This window comes from Lissotriton vulgaris, chromosome 5 (assembly GCF_964263255.1).
Source record: "Lissotriton vulgaris chromosome 5, aLisVul1.2, whole genome shotgun sequence".
NCBI classification, from domain to species: domain Eukaryota; kingdom Metazoa; phylum Chordata; class Amphibia; order Caudata; family Salamandridae; genus Lissotriton; species Lissotriton vulgaris.
Window position 1 is genome coordinate 1898311400 of NC_141693.1, and position 21834 is coordinate 1898333233.

The 21834-nt window shown below is 47.5% G+C and overlaps 1 protein-coding gene across 1 annotated transcript in view; it reads left to right on the forward strand.

Annotated features, from left to right (window-relative positions):
• LOC147717662 (E3 ubiquitin-protein ligase TRIM39-like) overlaps window positions 1–21834 on the forward strand; it is a 112148-nt gene that overhangs the window by 42337 nt on the left and 47977 nt on the right. Inside the window, exons 4-6 of the mRNA XM_086924449.1 lie at window positions 6028–6123; window positions 6221–6451; window positions 6728–6750. Of these exons, the coding sequence (XP_086780575.1) occupies window positions 6028–6123; window positions 6221–6451; window positions 6728–6750 (350 nt within the window). The remainder of the gene's footprint in view (window positions 1–6027; window positions 6124–6220; window positions 6452–6727; window positions 6751–21834) is intronic.

Sequence of the window (21834 nt, forward strand, 5' to 3'; positions counted from 1 at the left end):
GAGTCGAACAAGGCCGTCGAGCCAAAAACAGCCGTCGAGCCGACAAAAGACGTCGAGCCGAAAAAGCTCAAGACAAAAAGAAAAACAAGCATGCAAGTGACCGATCCTAAAACATCGGTGCCGAAGCCACGGGCAGTGGAAGAAGAACTCTTTTTCATCCTGATCCAGTGAGCACAGACCAAAATAGACTGTTTATAGAACCTGATACAGGACATATAACAGTTTATAATAATAACAAGAGAAGACTGGACACTGAGGCTCCTTCTCCTGTTCCTCCTAAGAAAAAGGACTTTGGGACATCCCCTTCTAGATCTTTTACACCTCCTCCTTTTCAGTCCTGACATGCCTTACATTCCATATTCATCTCCACCTCCACAATATGATGAGGGAGAAGACATGGGTTAAGACCCTCATCAAGACTTTATAGACCCTGATGATCCGGGAAACCAAGATCATACATGGTACGATCAGAATGTAATGTATGTGTCTTGTAAAGCGCACTGCTGCCCTGAGGCGTCGTGGCTCTGTAGACCGCTGGGGAACCCGCCCTGGCTATCCCTGTGAGATGGTCCCTACTGGGTATCTCCAAGGTGAAACCAGGCATCCCCGTCGAATGTGGGGGGCCGTTGTAGAGATGACGCAAGCTAATGCCCAGAGTTCCTGAGTGTGATCCCTGGTTAGAGTAGGCACCGAGGCGAGAATTATCGAGTCCGCTGACCCTGGTCCACGACCCTGGCGTGTCGGGAATTGAACCCTGGTCCCGGACTGTTCTCTGCTTCCGGGTCTGCCGCCTCTAACCTGTGAGCCACACCACTCCACCCTAATGACCCATATGATACACAATGCATACCAGATCCCTCTACATATCCCACAAAACCATCCCCTACTGACGACACGGTTGGTTTTAACCAGCTAGTTGACAGGGCAGCTCAGTATCATGGTGTAAGCATGCACACTGACCCTGTAGAGGAGGATTTCCTATTTAATACCTTCCCAACATCAGAGAAGACTATACGTACACTCCCTATGCTAAAGGGAGTACTTAAGCACACACCAGACATCTTTAAAGACCCAGCCAGAGCGCGTGTCCTCAATCCAAGAATTGAAAAGAAATTTAAACCAGCCCCTACAGACCCTTCTTATATCCAGTCTCAGTTACCACTAGACTCTCTAGTTGTTTCTAATGCCAGAAAGAGAGCAAACTCTCAAACAACCGGTGATGCCCCCCTCCTGACAAGGAGTCAAAGATCTTAGAAGCCTCAGGAAAGAGAGTGGCCTCTCAGGCAGCTAATACCTGAAGAATTGCCAATACACAAGCTCTCCTAGCACGCTATGACCGAGCACACTGTGATGAACTGGAGGGATTACTGCAACACCTACCAGAACCCTATAAGGCAAAGGCTAATGACCTAATTCGAGAAGGGAAATTAATCACTAACGCATCTATAAAATGCGCCCTTGATGCAGCCGATACAGCCGCTAGGCCTGTCAACACTAGCGTGTTGCTATGCCGGCATGCCTGGCTACGCATCTCAGGTTTTAAAAATGAAGTACAGTCTACCATACTTAATCAACCCATTAATCAGGATTTCTTGTTTGGCACAGCAGTTGATACCATCTTAGAAAAGATGAAAAAAGATACTGACACCGCAAAGTCCATGGGTGCACTTTCATTTCAACAGTCGAGGGGCTCCTTTCGCTGCTCCTCCTTTCGAGGCTCAGGCAGAGGCAACACATCACAAACCGCTTCATCATTTAAAACTAATACCCAAGGCAACTTTAATAAAGGCTCCAACAGAGGAGGTTATAGATGAAATAATAACAAAGGTAGAGGACGTGATGGTAATAACACCAGAGCCTCCGCCACCTCCAAACAATGACTTGTTCACACTCCCTCCAGACCACTTAACACCAGTCAGAGGCAGAATTACACAATTCCTACCAGTCTGGAATGCCATTACCACAGACCGGTGGGTGAGACAAATTATCCAGTATGGTTACTGCCTGGAACTCACTTCTACTCCACCCAACATACCACCCAAGCACCGTCCAATGTCCAAAGAACACATCACGCTGTTACAACAAGAGGTGCTATCCATGCTAGAAAAGGGAGCCATAGATCCAGCCCCTTTTTAACACCGGGGCACAGGAGTATATTCTCTATACTTCCTTATTCCCAAAAAGGACGGCTCTCTCAGACCAAAATTGGACCTCAGACCTCTGAACCAATATATACTTTCAGAGCATTTCCATATGATCACCCTACAACAAGTACTCCCGCTACTCCAGCAAGGCGACTTTCTCGCTACATTAGACCTCAAGGATGCATATTTTCACATCCCTATACATCCAGCTCACAGGAAATACCTCAGGTTTACAATAGAGAGTCCCCACTATCAATTCAAAGTTCTCCCCTTCGGGGTGACTACAGCACCAAGGGTTTTTACGAAATGCCTAGCAGTAGTAGCAGCACACCTCAGAAGGCAACATATCCATGTGTTCTCCTACCTAGACGATTGGCTCATAAAAGCCAACTCATACGTACAATGTGCAAACCATAATAAGTCTCAAACTATCCAGCTACTGCACATCTGCAGCCCTCCCACGTACAACAATATCTGGGAGCAACAATAGATACCTCAGTGGCGAAGGCATATCCAAATGCAGCCAGGATATCCAACATACAGTCTCTCATTGAAAGATTTCAGCCACAACACTCCCTGCCAGCTCGAGTGTTCATGCAGCTTATAGGCATGATGGCCTCCTGCATATTCATTGTCCCTCATACCCGACTTCAAATGCGTCCATTGTAGGAATGCCTAGCACGGCAGTGGAACCAAGCTCAAGGACAACTGAAAGACCTAGTGTTGGTAGACAGTCGCACTTACAACTCTCTGCAGTGGTGGAACCCACAAAACCTTTCCAAGGGGAGACTGTTCCAAGAGCCGGTTCCACAAGTAGTATTAACAGCGGACACATCACTGACAGGTTGGGTAGCCCACCTCCTTCAATACACAGTCCAAGGTCGCTGGACAGTCAAACAAAAGACACTGCATATAAACCACTTAGAGTTACTAGCAGTATTTATAGCAATGAAAGCCTTCCAGAAATACTTGTACAACAAGGCTGTGTTAATCTGGACGGACAACATGACAGCCATGTACTACATACAAAAACAAGGAGGGACAAATTCTCCACAGCTCTCCCACCTAGCACATAGGATATGGAGGTGGGCAATTCCAAAGAACATCTTTCTCCTGGCAGAACACCTCCCAGGGATAGACAATCAGATGGCAGATCTACTAAGCCGACTCAGTCAACAAATACACAAATGGGAGATTCACCCTTCGGTTCTACAACCATTCTTCCAAAAGTGGGGACATCCCGAAATAGATCTGTTTGCCACAAAAGAAAACTCAAAATGCCCGTCCTTTGCCGCCAGGTTCCCACACCCGTTGTCACAAGGCAATGCGATATGGATGAACTGGTCTGGCAGATTTGCGTACGCTTTTCCACCATTAGTGGCACGCAAACTAAGGCAACAGTCACTCACAATGATCCTGGTTGCTCCCACATGGGCAAGACAGCCATGGTACACGACCCTTCCAGAACTCTCAGTAGTTCCGCACCAAAGATTACGCTTGTCGCCACAATTGCTAACACAGAACCATGGCGAAATCAGGCACCCAGATCCCAATCAGATGAACCTAGCGATCTGGCTCCTGAAGTCTTAGAGTACGGATACCTTAACTTGCCTCCAGGCTGCATGAACATGATCAAGGAAGCAAGGCGCCCCACTACCAGAGCATGCTACGCAGCTAAATGGAAAAGATTTGTAATCTATTGTAATAATAACCAAATCAATCCATTAGATGCCTACATCCAGAACATAATTTGTTACTTGCTACATCTTCAAAGATGTAGCTGGCAAACTCATCCATAAGGCTACACCTTGCTGCTATAGCAGCATATCTTCAAAACAGGCAACACATGTCCCTGTTCAGAATACCACCTATCAAAGCTTTTATGGAAGGACTTAAAAGAATTATCCCTCCAAGGCATCCACCTTCGCCAGTCTGGAACTTAAACGTAGTACTAACCAGACTCATGGGGCCACCTTTCGAACCACTCCATTCATGTGAACTACAATTCTTAACATGGAAGGTGGCATTTTTAATTGCCATTACCTCCCTCAGGCGAGTAAGTGAGCTACAGGCACTAACAATTCAGGAACCCTTCATGCAAATACACCACAAAAGGTAGTGCTTCACACTAACCCTAAATTTATGCCAAAAGTAATATCCACTTTCCACATCAATCAGTCCATAGAATTGCCAGTTTTCTTTCAAAACCCGCAGTCAGTAGCTGAAAGAGCCCTACACACACTCGATGTCAAGAGAGCTCTGCTATATTACGTTGACAGAACTAAATTATTCAGGAAAACAAAACCACTTTTTGTTGCCTTTTCTCCACAACATAAGGGTAATCCCATTTCAAAGACCGTAATAGCCAGATGGATAGTTAAATGCATTCAAATATGCTATCAAAAGGCAAAGCGCACTTTAACAGTTCCCCCAAAAGCCCACTCAACGCACAAAATGGGGGCATCCATGGCTTTCCTAGGAAATATTCCCCTAGAAGACATATGTAGGGCGGCTACATGGTCTACCATACACACTTTCACTAAACACTACTGTGTAGATATGCAAGTCAAGCAACCAGCTGCTGTAGGCCAGGCTGTCCTTAAAACTCTTTTTCAAACCACTGCAGCTGGTACAGGTGACCACCGCTAGAGGAGCAACTGCTATACAGTCTATGCTAAGATATGAATTCAGCAGCCCACATGCCTCGAACGGAATATGCTACTTACCAGTATGCATCTGTTCTTGGCATGTGGGGCTGCTGACATTCATATCGCCCGGTGCCTGTCACAGCTGCAGTTATACTTTACATACATTTACATGGCCATCTCTTACTTTCCTATACTCCATCTTTGCCACAATGGCGAAAAACAATCTGAAGATGGAGAAGATGCCCATGCGCACTGTAGTCCAGGAGAGGAGTCTCCTATCTCGTGGTACTTCGAAGATTCTTCCAAGATAACAAGGTGCAAACATCCGGACCCAACACTAGGCGGCGATCTTTGCTAAGATAGGAATGTCAGCAGCCCTACATGCCAAGAACAGATGCATACTGGTAAGTAGCATTTTCCTTACAAAACACTTATGGCAATGAGCACTACATATTTTACAATGCTCAAATGCTTTCCAGTCATCCTACGAGAACTGACACTTTCTTCTATACTGTTACTCAAAATTAAAAAAACACTAATTGTGTTTACACATCAACCAATACTTGCAGAAAACATTGGTGTCATTAAGTGATGAATTAGAATGCATGTCCATAGTACAGGATCCATCATCCTGTGCCTCCAGTAAGGGGTGGATTGTATCCTTACTTTTAGCCTCTCGCCATCTTTAACCCTTTCGCTGCTGCTGACGAGCTCAGCTCGTCATCACCCACGGGTGTCGTGTGCTGATGACGAGCTGAGCTCGTCATATCAGCAGCAGAATAGCAATTTGCAGCACAGCGCAAAAATCCCCGCAGCAGCCATGTGGTTAAACCCTTCCAAAGTATTGTTCTGGAGTTGCTGTTGCCACTTATAGATTTGATGTGAGAGTCAGACTGAGTTCTTCATGAAAAGAAAGCAGTTAACTTTACGGGCCAAGTCTATTTGAAGCGAAATAGCAATGGCATTTGAATAGAGCTGGTCATTTAACTCTTCTTACGTCATCTATGCCATTTGGCCTTAGGTTTATTTGCTGCCATCCTCTGTCACATGATCCCGCGCTGTTTACAATAACCCACAAAATACCAAAAAGACTGTTCGATTTAGCCCTGCTAAGAAGCCAATCCGTGGCCAATGCCCCTCATCTATCTAATTCCTGGTTGTTCAAGGTATATAGCACAATGTTAGTTTTAGCAAATCTAAGTATTTATCAATTTTTGCTCCTTCTTTTCTTTCAGGACAAACTGCAGAGCAGCCTGGCAGCTCTGAAACTGGAGGTTGAGACCATTCTTGGATTCAAATCCACGGAAGAGAAGGAGGTTGTGGAATTGGAGGTAGGTGTAGTTACACTACAGTTCCGGGGTGGAGCAGGGTTGACCACTCACTGGATCTCTGAACCACAGCTCTTCTCACCTTCCCACTTCATTGCAGGAAAAATTCAAAAGCCAACGGGAGAGGATCACAAGTGAGTTTGAAGAATTGCTTCGCTTCCTTCGGGAGGAAAAGCGGCGTCTTCTTGTCAAACTGAAAAAAGAGCAGGATGAGATTCTGAAGAAGATTCGTGGAAAAGTGCTTCAGCTGGAAGAGCAGCATTCATCCCTCCGAAAACTGATCACGGAGATCGAAGGCAAGCGCCACAGGCCAGACGCTGAGTTACTGAAGGTAAGTGGCACAAATAAATGAATAGAACTGGTAGAGGAGTAGGATGTGGAGTTTGACCTGAAGATAAGGTCACACATCTTTAGAAATAGATAAGCAGCAGAAACAGGATTTGTGTGTACATAAAAAACCTATCGAGACCATATCGGCTAGGGCTGCGTTTGGTGTCAATGGGGCTGCTTTACTTAAAGGCACGCCTCTACCAGTAGCTAGATTGTTGGGGGAGAGTGATGACCTTTTGAACAGATATTAACTTGTTTTATGTTTCTTTTTCTTTAGGATGCCCAGGCAACCTTGAGCAGGTATGTTTCACCTCTATTAACACCCACCATAGATAAAATAAGTGTTCCCTTATACATGCAACTATGGATGATTGATTCCCCTACGGTGTACTCCTACTGTTGCCTTCAGCTTTTGTACAAATGCTAACAAGATCAGCATATGGGCAGGCGACTTGCTAAAGGTCACCTAGGCCACTTAAAAGCGATGAACAAAAATAAAGCTGTGAAAAATCTCCTAGTCCATGTTAGTTAGGAGACAAGCGAAGGGGCAAACCCATTCTTGAGACACTTGCAGCTGGAACTTGGATTTAGTTCAAGACCTCTTTGAAAAGTAGGTCTTTTAGTTGCTTCCTTAACTGAAGGTTTGAAGAAAGGAGCTATTTAAAAAAAAATAATATTGGGCCCTGAGCTTCTAAGTATTTACTGCAATATTATAATGTATAGTGATTGATGATGGAAGCAATATGGCCTTGAGGACTGTTTTAGTGCTGCCCGAGGATACTTGGGGTTGGCCCAGTCACATGCTGGCATAGGCATTTTGAGGATGGGATTCATGCACTTCATGTAAAAGCAAATATATTCTTTAATTAATCCTGTATCTATGGTTCTAAATGCATCATTGAATTTGTGGCTGATTTGCTATAGCAGAATGCCAGAGAAAACTGTGGGGAAAGTAGAATCTGATTCTCCATTTATTGGGTAATGAAAGACATATCACTTGTAAATACAGCGTTATTTGTTATGTTTTCAGCTGGTAAAATATTCTCTCCTATGGCCTTCAAGTACCACAAGGTTGTTGTCAATGTAACTGTACCATCTCATGATATTAACGCTATGCAGTGTTGTTAAAGCCTTACATTTTCATCAGTATGGGGCCTTTAGTGAAAACACTGATACAAGATTAGATGAGAAAGCACAATGAAAATGTGTTTGATAGTGTATTAGCTCAAAGGAAATCTGGATATAGCAAAAGAACATGTCTTAATCTTCCAGAGGGATTGCATCCATTGAAGAAGTGGAACCAAACATGACATTGCCTAGTGCCAGGAAGTTGGGTGAAGCTGTTGACATCCCCAGTTGTCTCCGGCTTTCCAAACTTATGAGGTCTTCACTCCAAAGAGCAGTCGCTAGAAGGAGTATTGGCACCATAATCTAGCAGCGCATAATCCTATAGCTTTTAACCACATGGCTTTGGATGGATGAAGCATAACAATACTCAGAAAGTGGCTTCTTAACAAGACAGCCAAGAAAATAAGTTCGAATCATTGAACAGGCTTTCTAAGAAAATCAAACCAAGCACATCAGAAATTAATTTAGTTCAAAATTAAACGCAATAAATCAAAACAGAAAGAAATCATTGTAATATGTGACAAATCTACAATAAATCATATGGCTAATAATATCCAATTAAAGTTATATTAAATAATGCTTTATTTTATCCTTTGTTTTGTAGTGGTTTGTTATTTAGGTTCAAGTTATCAAAAGATAGTATATTGCTGACACACTGGACAAGTCGGCATGTGGCACTTACCGTGGTTAGAATAAATACAGAATCGTACCTCCTAAGTATTGAGTAGTATTATATCTCGTAGAAGTCTTATGTGCTTCTGTTATACTGAACAGTACGTATTATCAGATTCTTTTACTGGTAAGTATGAGCGAACATACTCTCTCTTAAAATCACCAAATTTAGTTTGTACAATTTTAAATACATATCATAGTACACCGTCGCTCCCTATTGGGAGGTGGGTCCCGAACAAAGGTATCAGAACAGGTAGGTAGTAAGAGAACCCTGACTAAATAGGTACAGGAAGAACCTAATAGCTCAAAGACACCATTGCCTAACTCCAAGGGTTAGGAGAGGAAGAAGGTTAATCGAGGACTAAGTTGATTTGCCATAAGGGCAATGGTGGAGGGTATATGCGGGCAATCATAAAGAAAAGAGGTTACCAAAGAGCGGGCATTCTCTAACCTTGTGTATGTATAAGCGGACACGCACACCAGCCAAGCATTAACAAAAAAGCGAACCATATAGATTTGAAGTTCTCCACAGAGTCCAGTAGTTTATATGTCAGCCGCTCATACCAGACTGTTGTATATATTTCATTGATACATTTGTTCTCTTGTTGTAGATGGGAAGATCTCCAGTGTCTCAGTATACAGATCTTGGCCTTGTTTATAGCCGTGGTTAATAGGCTTTGTGCATGAGTGGTTAGAGAAGGGGAGACCAGAGTGTTATGGAGCAAATTTACTTTGCTTGTTATGGGTAGTGATAGTTCTGTAGTGCCACTAAGCGTGTTACCAACCTGGAGCCAACATCTACGCAGATTTGGACAATGAAAGAAAATGAGTGGTGTGTTGCAACTCAGTTGGTCACACTTCCAGAAGTTTGAATGATGTAACAATCCTGCGCATGATGTTTTATGTGGTGTCTTGCAGTGTCTTGGACAGAACTTCATTCAGGATCCTCTCGCCCCTTTTTCTAGGTTTTCTATTGTTATCTCTGTCCTCTTCAGCGCATTCCATATGGAGTAGTCTCTTCCATTTGCTATATAGGTGTCATACGAGGGATGTAGAGTGTAGGTGGGGAACCAACACATTATAAAACCCTTGTGTCTCCCCTTTGTGCAGCCACCATTACTTAAAGTGTTGGAAAATAGGGGAATTTGGGAGATCCCATGGCAATGTTCCCAACCATTTCGCAAGGCAGTCGGTGCACTGCATTTATTGCCACTCCTGCATGGGGGGTAAACTAAATTCTGTTGGTATTGTTTCGAAAGACTTTAATTATCTTTATTTTAACAATTGCTCTAGAGTGAGAATACCAGCCTTCTGCCATGTGTCCCACTGGAAGGGTCGACTAGCATTGTTCCAGATGGATGCATGTTGGCATCTATCTGCAGCAGTTTGAGTGTAGCCAGTTTCGCACCATGGTTTGTATTGCGGGATTAAAGGTCTTACGTTTATATGACATTTAGAGACTAAGGTTGTTTTGTGTGAGGCTATGTTCGATGAGAACACATAGAGGGGGGGCTCTCCTGTTTTTGGCCACATGTATATTATCTGTGAAAGATGGAGATCCATGTAGTATTGTTGGACACTAAACTGAGACTTCGGTATCTTCTGTGGACCATCGGTTGTGACATTTTTTATCAGGGTTTCATGTTGCCCCATATAAAGTCTTAAATAATACTTTATAATGTATTTAGACAATGGAAATCTTTGCATTACAATATAAAATGAATAAATGCAATTTCAAGAATAAAGAATGACAGTCTGTACAAAAATCTACGCATTAAAGCTTAGTCTTCACAATTCCACAGCAAAAATTGGGGAAATTAGCGTAATCCAATTTCACGGTCTACCAATAATTAGAAAACACAATAAGTCTGGCTTTCCTTCCTCCCTATTGGCCTTGCCATTTTGTAAATCCATTTTTACAACGAAAAAAAAGAAACACCTCTGTGCGCACAGGCATCCATCCTCTAATGGTAACATTGAGTGATATCCACCCTTCCGTGTGTGCCTGAACTGCCATTTTGCAATGGGTTGACTCCTATTGTATGCTGTGGTGACTTTAGCGAAATGTGAGCAAAAGCCTCTATAGTAAGTGTATGTGTTTTTGTAAAATCCAAATGCTTTAGCTAATGGCAATCCTAAAGGTCCATTTTCACATGAAAATCAATTTGTAGCAGCTCAGAATAAAATACAAGCCAAAAATTTAATTAAAATAAATATAGGAAAATCTTAGACTCAAGTTTACCTTCGAATCTCGCCCCCCAAAGACATAATGTCACTGCCAGCATACCACTATTAGTGGTATTGCTCATGGGCATCAACCCCATTGTTAGATTGTTTTTACTCTGCCGTTGGGTTCAGAAGTTTCGTCCACAGCTCCAGGTCGACACTTCTTGGTTATCTCGCTGTGCCCTTGGATCCATCCTACAAACAATCCTGCGTTCTCATCTATTTTTACCACCGCATACCTTTGACTTCATGTTGATCTAACATCCTCGACTCCCAACCGCTCGGGTGAGAATGTTCCCATGATGGGTAAGAGCTTCATTCCAATTCTGTCCTTGTTGTCGGGCCAAGTATCCGAGATCCGACCTCCATGTAGTCTGCAACCTCTGTTTTTCCCCGTCCATTGTGAGGACTACTGTTCAACCTGCCTTGCATTCTGCAACAAGAAAACTCTTTAGAACCAACACACCCGTCTTATTGCACTCCGCTGCCATGACACATAAACTGGAGGAGACTCCAAACATCTTTAGCGAACAGGAGGAGTCGGATGTTGAAGAGGTGGTTGCTCCAGGCGTAGCAATAGAAGCATCCTTTTCACCTGGAAGCGTTTGTTCCAAAGCAGATGTCAAGTCCAAAAAGCCTCTGCCGGCCAAACGCCCTCAGAAGCTGGCAGTAAGTATGGATGTTCCCATAACCCGCTACCCTGAGGCACAAACCTCTAGCTACCAGGTTGCTTATGTAATCCAAAATATCTTCATAAGATGGTCTCCGGTTTTCACTGTAATCAGATAATTGACCTGCTAGTATTCTTTCTGCAACCACAATCTGTAGCAGAATGCGCTCTGCGTACTATATTGATGGGTCAAAACCATTTTGTAAGACCCATCATCTGTTAGTGTCTTACTCCAAGCCTCACAAGGGGTGTGCTCTTTGCAAAGCAGACATAGCGAGTTGGTTCGTCAAATGTATACAGACCTGTTTTGTCAAAGCTAAGAAAACTCTTCCTGCCCCTCCCAGACCTCATTCCACTCGTAAGAAAGGGGCCTTTATGGCTTTCTCGGGTAACATACAATTACCTGGCATCTGCAACACTGCTACCTGGTCTACCCCACATACCTTCACTAAACAGCTTGCTGTCTGGCCAGAACGTCCACACAGTAGAGTTGGCCAGGCTGTACTAAGTACACTTTTCCAGTATTCTACAATATACTCTGGGTAAGCCACCACTTTTAGGAGGACTGCTTTACAGTCTATGCACAGCATGTGTATCTACTGCTGCAAATGCAACAAACAGAAAATGCTACCCTGTAAACATCTGATCATGGCAAGTAGTTCTGTAGTTTCACATGTGTCCACCCTCTTCCTTGGTTGTCTGAGGTTGTTGCAGGTTCTATTCCTTTCCTGTCATTTTTATAAAATGTTCTTGGCATGGTAGTCTTTACTGTATTCTCTTTGCTCCATCTTCAGTCTTGCCTGCCATGCGTGAAAAACAATTAACAATGTAGCTGATGCCAATGCACAATACCACTAATAGGTGGAGTTGTTCATGTCTGAGGCCAACATTAGATACGTAGAAGTATGTACAGCATGGGAATCTAGAGTACTACATGCCTCAAACAGATGATTACAGGGTAGGTAACATTTGCCATCGGCCAAGCTGCAAGGCTACCATCTCCAGACTGATAAATAACTGTGAGGTGCGTGATTTACCAAGATAAAACTATGTTCACCATTGGAGGGGCATAAAACATGTTTATCCAGTGTAACCTAGAAAACTGATGAACAAATCGGAGAAAACATTGGTTTAATATGGAGTGCTGGTTTGAAATGGACAGAAGCATTTCATTTGTTGTTTAACAATAGAAGTCTCCTCACCACTTGGTGAGCTAATTTATTCTATCTTATAGAAGGGGATGATGTACATTCTTAGCATTGTGAGGTCTTGTATTGCTTATTGTTGTAGCAGTAAATGTTTTGTCACTATTGTTACCTGTAGGTGGTCTCTAGCTCCTCCTGTTAGAGGCTTCATGTCACCCTTTCCACCAAAAGATCTAATTTCACTTAATTATCTCAGTAGAATCCCAATCATTCTTTGATCCTCAGGTGAGTCTCTTATTCCTAACTAGTCTCACAATAGACACTCCCTGCCATTGGTTACTCCTTTGTGGGGTTCTGTCTGCCTATCTCCTACCTTGATAAGGTGAGAGTTGGGTATGAAACCGTTATGTTCAAGGCATGTGTTCTGTAGATACACATGCTTTGCATACTCCTGCCATCTAGTGTTGGGACCAGATGTTTGCAAGTTGTTTTTCTTCAAAGAAGTCTTTCGTAGTCACAGAGCAAGGTGACTCCTCCTTTCGGCGATAGTTTGCATGGTCATCGACTCCATTGTTAAACTGTTTTTTTCGCCATCGGGTACAGATGTGTGCTGCGCTCCGGTTTGAAACCGTTTTCTTGGGTTCCCCTCGATGTGCAAGCCTCTCTACCATGACGGTATTGTTTCCATATGCATTCCCACTTCTCTGCGTATCGTTTTTTGACATCGGAACGACCTTCAATTGGGCAGCTCCGTGGACGGCCTTTGAGACCTATCCGCGTTCGGTACCTCTCCGTCGATGGATCAGACTCCGTTTAAATTCCGCCCTCCATGCCACACGAAGTATACGCGCACCAACTCACGCAATGTGTGCAACTTGTGCTTATCACCCGAGCACAACAAAGAAAATTGTGAGGGTTGAAGATCGTTTCTATCAAAGAAGACTCTAGCCGATTTGTCGGGCTCGACGTCTGGAGATGCAGCGTTAAAGCATCAAGGGCACTCCGGACTTCTTCAGTGAAGACTCCGGCCAGGAAGATATCGAGGCATCGGCGGCAGAAGAGGAAGCCTTCTCCAAACAAAACTCAGTCTCGGAACTCTAGATCGACCTCAACGCCGAGGAACTGCAGCAGGGTCAAGGTGATGTAAGTACCGAAGGCCCCTTGCCCCCACAAACTATCTCCTGAAAACCTAAGGCTTCAGCACCATCTCTGCCTTCTAGCCAAAGTTGGCACCGAGATGACATTTCATACGCCCTGCATTCTGGCCCGGCCCCGAAACCACAGGTCAAGCGTTCAGGCTCGGTACCGAGTTAACAAAATCCCTCCTCAGAGACGAAAGCCTCTGGCTTCAATCATAAGTCCGTCTCAGAGCCGAAATTCACTGTGACCAAGCAACCTTTGGAGCCAAACCCTTCTGCACCGAAAGGTCAGCACAGCCTCCTTCAACACCGGAAGCACAGGTACCGAAAACTTCGGCATAAAAACATAAAGATGCTCCATCGGATCTGAAAATAGACATGATTCCAATAACACCTGGTCCAAAGCAAAAAAAAAAAGGCATATCAACCCTGATACTGGTCATATCCACAGAAAACAACCTCAGAAACTCAAGCTTCAAGAGGAGGGGGACACTTTTTACAAGATCACCTTGAAGAGAGACTGTAGCTACAAGTCCTTTTCATTTTCCATCACCCCCACCTCCAGCACCCCCATCACCTCCTGAGAATCCTTTACAGATTACACCTCAATATTCTACTCAATCCCATCATGACAATGATGATGCAGATGATGGGGGAATGCCTATGCCAGTAGATCCATGGATATTTTACACACTACATCCCCCAGGTGACACTGATCCAGACTTGTACCCAACCAAACCATCTCCTCCAGAAGACAATGCATCACATCATGAGCTCATTTCCTGGGCGGCACATTACCTGGGATAGAGCTCCAGAAGGACTCACTGGAAGAGGATTTCTTATTTGAGACACTAACATCCACACATAGGTCATCACAGTCACTACCAATTCTTAAAGGCATGAGCAGCATCCTGAAGAAATCTTTAAAGATCCAGTCAGAGCCTGCATCCTAACTCCTAGAGTGGACAAAAAATGTAAAGCCTCTCATACAGACCCAATCTTTATCAGAGGACAATTGCCCTTAGATTCCCTAGTGGTATCAAATGCTCGTAAGAGAGTAGATTCTCAATCCTCAGGAGATGCTCGTCCACCGGATAAGGAGTCTAAACTAATTGATGCCTCTGGCAAGTGTATAGCGGCTCAGGCAGCAAATCTTTGACTTATTAGAAAAACCCAAAGCCTTTTAGCTAGGTATGACAGGGCACACTGGGATGAAATAGAGCAACTTCTCCAATACCTCCCAGATGAGCATAAAACTTAAGCTCAGAACTTAGTAAATGAGGGTAAGCTCATTTCTTACTCCTCTATTCGTTGTGCTCTAGATGCTGCAGACACCTCAGGAGAGCTAAACCACTACATAGGGTCAGAACATTTTCACATGGTCACACTTCAACAGGATCTCCCACTTTTACAAAGAGCAGACTTAATGTCTACTCTGGATTTAAAAAACATATATTTTCATGTTCCAATTCATCCAGCTCATCGCAAATACCTACTATTTGAAATAGCATACAAGCACTACCAGTACATGGTATTTCCCTTCGGAGTAGCTACAGCGCCCAGAGTTTTTACCAAATGCCTAGCAGTATGCTACTCATCTCCGAAGAAAACAAATTCACATCTTGCCCTATCTGAAATAAACAGGTTAGTATTGGATTCCTTACCTTAGAATATCCCCAGGCGTCAGACTGGATCCGGAAACTTTTGCGTAGCAGAACCCTTGCGCGTCGGTAGGCGTCTGCGGCTCCGCGTCCGTCGTTGGCGCCGGGATGACGTCGCCGGAGTACTTAGACGCCGCCCTCGCGCACTGATGTCAGTTCTTCTTTTTTCCGCGCCAGCAAGCGCCGATCCGGAAAAAGTGGTACCCTTAGTCAATTTTTGACAAAACTTTTTTGATCATTTTCTAAGTCTATCGACTCCCGACGGTGCCGGTAGGGATGCCCGGGTTCAAACCCTGTGCCGACTGTGACTGACTGATGTCGGTTACCGACCCCCATCGCCGGTGCCTTCACTGTCTGGGCGTCAACCACGACGACAAGGCCTGCTCCGACTGCCGGGCCCTGACGTCTAAAGCTAGACGGGAGCGGTCTCTCAAGCGACTCGAGCACCGGCAGTCGGCCCCGCGTCGCTCGAGGTCCCGGTCCGCAAGGAGGTCGAGGGCCGGTCACGGGGTCGGAGCCACCATAGCTCCGGGAGTCTTCTTCGGGCTCGAAGTCCTCTGGTAAGCACAAGAAGTCGAAGAGGCGTCATCGCTCTTCCGACTCCCCCCCCGACGCTCGCGCAACGTGGCCGGGGGTTCGGGCTACACCCCCTCGCAGCTCGGCCGGAGCCGCAGGCGTCGCAGCCTGCTCCATACCTGTCGGTCTCTGGGCAAAACGCGACGCCGGAGTAGATCGAGGCCTTCCTCACGGCCATGAGGTCGCTCACTCCTCCGTCGGGCTCCGCGGCGCCTTCGGGCCCAGCTGCTCCGACTGGGGGTCCCAGCAGGTCGGGTGCTTCGGCTCCAACGCCGTCGGGTCCTTCGGTCCCGACGCCGGCGGCAACTTCGGTCCTGGCGCCGCAGGCCCCTGCAGGATCCGGTTCCGGGTCATCGCAGGTGGACCTTACGACCTCGCCGACACCGGCCCCCAGGGTGTCGCCGCCGTCCCCGATCCCTCCCTCGATTCGGGTCCGGCGCCTGAGCGACGCCGCTCTCGACACCGATGGGAGATTTCTACTTCTATGACCCGGCCTCATCCTTTGGTCCTGAGTTTCAGGAGATGGGTGGCGAGGAGGATTAGGAGGGGTCTGAGGACCCTCTGGCACAGGAGTGCCTGTCTTATCAGGACTGGGCAGGTGAGCTAGGGGAGACCAGTGGTCTGGACACCTCGCCAGACACTGGTTTTGTCTCACCTCCTACCGTGGCTACGGAGAAGGGGGCTGCCTGTAGTGTGGTGTTGACGCGGGCGGCCAAAGCATTGGGCCTGGAGCTCCCCGTCGCGGTCGTGAGGACTAACATCCTCACTGAGGTCCTTAAACCGCAGGCAAGCTCGGCCGAGCCTCTGCTGCCATTTAATGACGCCTTGTCTGACGTTCTTCTGGGCACTTGGTCCAGGCCCGCTACAGGTCAGCCTGTAGATGGGAACGTGGCCAGACGCCACTGCCCGGCTCCGGGCAACCCTTGCTTCCTGTCCACCCACCCCACCCCACCCCCGAGAGCCTGGTGATCCAGGCCTCTAACTCCCATACCGCATTCCCGACAGCTCCCCCGATCGGAATTCCAAGAGGTATGAGCAATACGGGAAAAAAGTAGTCTCCTCCCTGAGTTTGGGGTTGCGGTCAGTCAACACTGCGTGCCTCTTGGGCCGTTACACCCACTCTCTGTGGGACATGGTCGTGGACGTGCTGCCACAATGTCCGGAGGTGGTCCGGACTAAACTCGCCCAAGCCCTTGCAGAGGGTCGAGATGCGGCACGGTATTCCATCCGGTGTGGGCTGGATACCACGGACTCACTGGGCAGAGCGATGGCAACGAAGGTGGCGATTTGTCGCCACACCTGGTTGAGGTCCGCCAACTTTTCGGCTGATGTCCAGAAAACCCTTATGGACATGCCGTTTGATGGCCGTCGCCTCTTTGGCGACAAGGCAGACCATGCGCTTGAGTGCTTTAAGGACTCCAGGGCTATGGCCAAGTGCTTGAGCCTCTCGGCCCCGCGCCAGCAAATGGCTGCCTTTCGCTCCTTTCGTGGCCAAGGAAGGGGCGCCCCCACACGTCCTGCCAGCCTCGGGCCGCAGACTACCATCCAGCGCGGTGGCGGACGTGGAAACCGCAGTGGCGGCGGTCGGGGACAACGGCGAGGACAGTCCACACCTGCCCCTGCAGCATCTGCCTCAAAACCCTCCTAGTCCGAGCTTTCAGGCCCATGGGACGCCAGTGGGGGGCAGGGTTCGCCATCACCGCCTCCACTGGCGCTCTGTCACATCGGACAAGTGGGTGCTGCAAATCGTCCGAAGGGGCTACTCCCTCCCCTTAGAGGCAACCCCTCCAGCCATGCCACCCAGTACCACCGCGTGTCGGGGGATCACTTGCAACTCCTACAAGAGGAAGTTACGGCCCTCTTGTCCAAGGGGGCTATCGAGCGCGTTCCTCTGCAAGAAGTAGGGTGTGGTTGCTATTCCCACTACTTTTTGGTACCCAAGAAGGGCAAGGGGGGCCTACGCCCTATCTTGGACCTGCGGAACGTCAACGCCTTCCTCCGGAAGGAGAAGTTCAAGATGCTGACACTGGCTCAGGTCTTAGCTGCCCTGGACCCAGTAGACTGGATGGTAGCGTTGGACTTGCAGGACGCTTATTTTCATATCCCCGTCCTGCCGGCCCACCGGCGTTACCTGCGGTTCACGGTAAGCCACGAGCACTTTCAGTTTACCGTGCTCCCCTTCAGCCTTACCAGCGCCCCACGGGTGTTCACGAAAGTGATGGCGGTGGTCGCGGCTCATCTGCGCAGGTTAGGGGTTTCATTCTTCCCCTACCTCGACGACTGGTTGTTGAAGGCGAGCTCGCCCCAGACAGTCGTCAGCCACCTCCAGACTACGGCCGACCTCCTGCACCTGCTGGGGTTCTGCATCAACGTGCCGAAGTCACACCTGTGTCCCTCTCAGAAGCTCCTCTTCATTGGAGCGGTTCTCGACTTGGCGCAGTTTCGGGTTTATCCTTTCAGCCGTTATCCCGATTCTCGGTCAGGTTGACGCTGCGGCTTCTGGGGCTGATGGCCTCCTGCATCCTTCTGGTGCATCACGCCAGGTGGCGGATGCGGGCTCTGCAGTGGGACCTGAAGTTTCAGTGGGCCCAGCATCAGGGCAACTTGTCCGACCATGTCTTGATCTCGGAGTGCACTGCAAGACAGTTGCAGTGGTGGCTCACGGACCGCGATTGGGTCAGCGGCAGATCCCTCTCCCTTCCCCAACCGGAGCACGTAGTTGTGAGGGACGCATCCCTCCAGGGCTGGGGGGGCCACATGGGAGAGGCAGGGATCAGAGGCCTCTGGTCTCCGGCGGAGTCCCGGCTCCACATCAACCTTCTGGAGCTGCGGGCGATCCGGCTTGCACTGAAGGCATTCCTCCCCTCTGTCCGGGGGAGTGTAGTGCAGGTGTTCACGGACAACACCACCGCCTGCAACAAACAGGGCTGGGTGGGGTCGTGGACCCTATGCAGGAGGCTCTGCGCCTCTGGCAGTGGCAGGAACATCAGGGCGTGACCCTGGTGGTTCAACACCTGGCAGGTTCCCTGAACGCCAGGGCGGTCGAACTCAGCCATCGGTGCATGATGGATCACGAATAGCGTCTGAACTCTGACGTGGCGCAAGGCCTCTTTCTGCATGGGGAGAGCCTTGGTTAGATCTATTTGCCACAGTAGAGAACACGCAATGTCATCAGTTCTGCGCGTTGGACTTTTCAAGGCGGCACTCGCTCGAAGACGCTTTTCGTCGCGAGTGGAGCTGCGGTCTGTTGTACGCCTTTCCGCCTATACCACTTCTGCCCAGAGTGCTGAAGAAGATCAAGCTAGACCGGGCCCAAGTTTTCCTTGTGGCTTTGGGCTGGGCACAAAGATACTGGTATCCCGAGCTACTCAGCATGTCTGTCGATCCCCCGATTCGTCTGCCTCTTCAGGAGGACCTTTTGTCGCAGCAGCAGGGTACGGTCCTCCACCCGAACCTGTCCAGTCTCCACCTCCATGATTGGAGATTGAGCGGCGACAGTTGAGGCCATTTGACTTGCCTTCTGAAGTTTGTGATGTGATTCTGGCAGCCAGGTGTCACTTCACAAAGTCGGTATACGCCTGCAGGTGGAACAAATTTGTGGCATGGTGCACAGCAAAGGCTGTGGATCCCCTTTCTGCCCCTCTTTCTGAGGTTCTCCTCTTTCTTCTTTCTCTTGCCCAGCAGGGCTCTGCTCTGGGCACTATCAAGGGCTACCTTTCTGCCCTTTCTGCCTTCTTAAGGCTACCTGATCAGACTTCTTTGTTCAAGTCCCCGATTGTAAATATGTTTTTGAAGGGCATCATTCATATGTTCCCCCTGTTCCTTTCGTCATATCAGTGGGACTTGAACCTTGTACTAACTTATCTGATGTGTGCCCCCTTCGAGCCACTTCATAACTGTCCTGTCCGTCTTCTTGCGCTTAAGACTGCTTTCCTGGTTGCCATCACCTCTGCCAGGAGAGTGAGTGAGCTCCAGGCTCTTTCATCCAAGCCTCCTTTCCTTTCTGTCCATCCGGACAAGGTTGTGTTGCGGACAAGACCCTTTTTCCTGCCCAAGGTAGTCACAGCCTTTCACATCGGGCAGTCCATCACCTTGCCCACCTTCTTTCCGCCTACGCATCCCTCTAAAGAGGAAGAGCGGCTCCACCGTCTGGACCCAAAATGTGCGCTCTCTTTCTATTTGGATCGCACACGCCAGTTCCGGGTGGATGACCAACTCTTTGTTGGTTACGTGGGCGCTAAGAAGGGACGGGCGGTGCACAAGCGGACCATCTCTCGGTGGGTCGTCTTGTGTATCAAGGCATGCTACTCTTTGGTTAAGAAGGAGCCTCCTGTTGAGCTGAGGGCCCATTCCACTCTGGCCACGGCGGCGACTACTGCCCTGGGCCGGGGAGTCCCCTTGCAGGACATCTGTCAGGCAGCTACGTGGGCCTCGCTGCACACGTTCGCAAGACACTACTGCCTGGACAGCCAAGTCCGGAGGGATGGCTTCTTTGGCCGTTCCGTCCTCCAGGACTTTCTGGTGTGATTATTGGTTCGCAGACCCACCACCGGGGTTGGTATTGCTGGGGTATCTATTCTAAGGTAAGGAATGTAATACTAACCTGTTTCTTTCAGATGAACAAGTTACTTACCTTCAGTAACGATATATCTGTAAGAAACAGTAGTTGGTATTAGATTCCTTACCGACCCACCCATCCTCCCCTTTCTGCGAACCAATATCTAGGGTTACGGTCTTCCCCTTTCAGGGCCCTAGTTTCTTGGCACCAGTGTTGGTTTTTATCATGGCTCTGCGTTTCTGGCTCGGAAAGGCTGTGCATAAGAACTGACGTCAGCACGCGATGGTAGCGTCTAAGTACTCCGGCGATGTCATCCCGTTGCCAACGACGACGGACGCGGAGCCACAGACGACGCCTACCGACGCGCAAGGGTACTGGTACGCAAAAGCTTCCGGATCCAGTCTGACACCCGGGGATATTCTAAAGTAAGGAATCTAATACTAACTACTGTTTCTTACAGATATATCGTAACCGAAGGTAAGTAACTTGTTCATCTGGACAACTGGCTCATCAAATCCAGCACTTACCACGACTTTCTCCAGCACACACAAACCACAATAGATCTGCTTCATCAACTGGGTTTCACAGAAAATCACAGAAATCACACCTGCAACCATCACAGATGCAGACTTCTCTGGGAGCTACTCTAGACAGTCAAAGCCATAGCCTCTCCCAATATAGCCCGAATACACAATATTCAAACTGCCATTCTACAGTTTCAACCCAACCAAGCATTAGCAGCCAGAGTTCATGCAATTACTGGGAATGATGGCGTCCTGCATCGCAATTGTACTCCATGCAAAATTTCACATCGGCCCCCTACAAGAATGCTGAGCACATCAGTGGAATCAATCACAGGGTCTATTGACCGATCTAGTGTTGGTAGACGGCTGCACCCATCGCTCTCTGCAGTGGTGGGAACCAGAAAAATTAGAGGGCCGGCCTTTCATCGACCCTGTTCCACAAATTCTGCTCACAGCAGATGCATCTGTAACCGGTTGGGGAGAGGGAGGGGGCTCTTCTCAAAATACTTACACAATAGACTATATTTGTCACTATTCAGAGTCCCAGTAATCGAGGCCTTCAAGGAAGGCTTAAAAAGAGTAATACCACCAGGTATTCCCCCGTCCCAGTATGGAATCTCAACATTGTTCTAACAAGGCTCATGGGTCCACCTTTTGAACCATTACACAAGTGCCCATTACATTTCCTCTCATGTAAAGTTGCATACCGCGTTGCTATCACATCAATAAGGAGAGTTGGTGAGCTACAGGCATTAACGTTCGAAGAACCTTTGTTTCAGAAACATAAAGATATAATTGTTCTCCGTACCGACGAAAAATTCCTTCCCACGGTAGTTTCTGCATTTTCATATAAAACAATTGGTTGAGTTGCCAGCCTTCTTTTCTCACCCTGATTCTGTGGCAGAACGCGTTCTTCTCACGCTTGATGTTAAAAGAGCTTTACTATACTGCATAGAACAAAAGACTTTCGTAAAACAAAACAACTGTTTGTTGCACTTTCTGCATCCCACAAAGGCAGTCCTATTTTCAAATCTGATATTGCCAAATGGATTGTAAAATGCATTCAAACTTACTATTTTAAATCT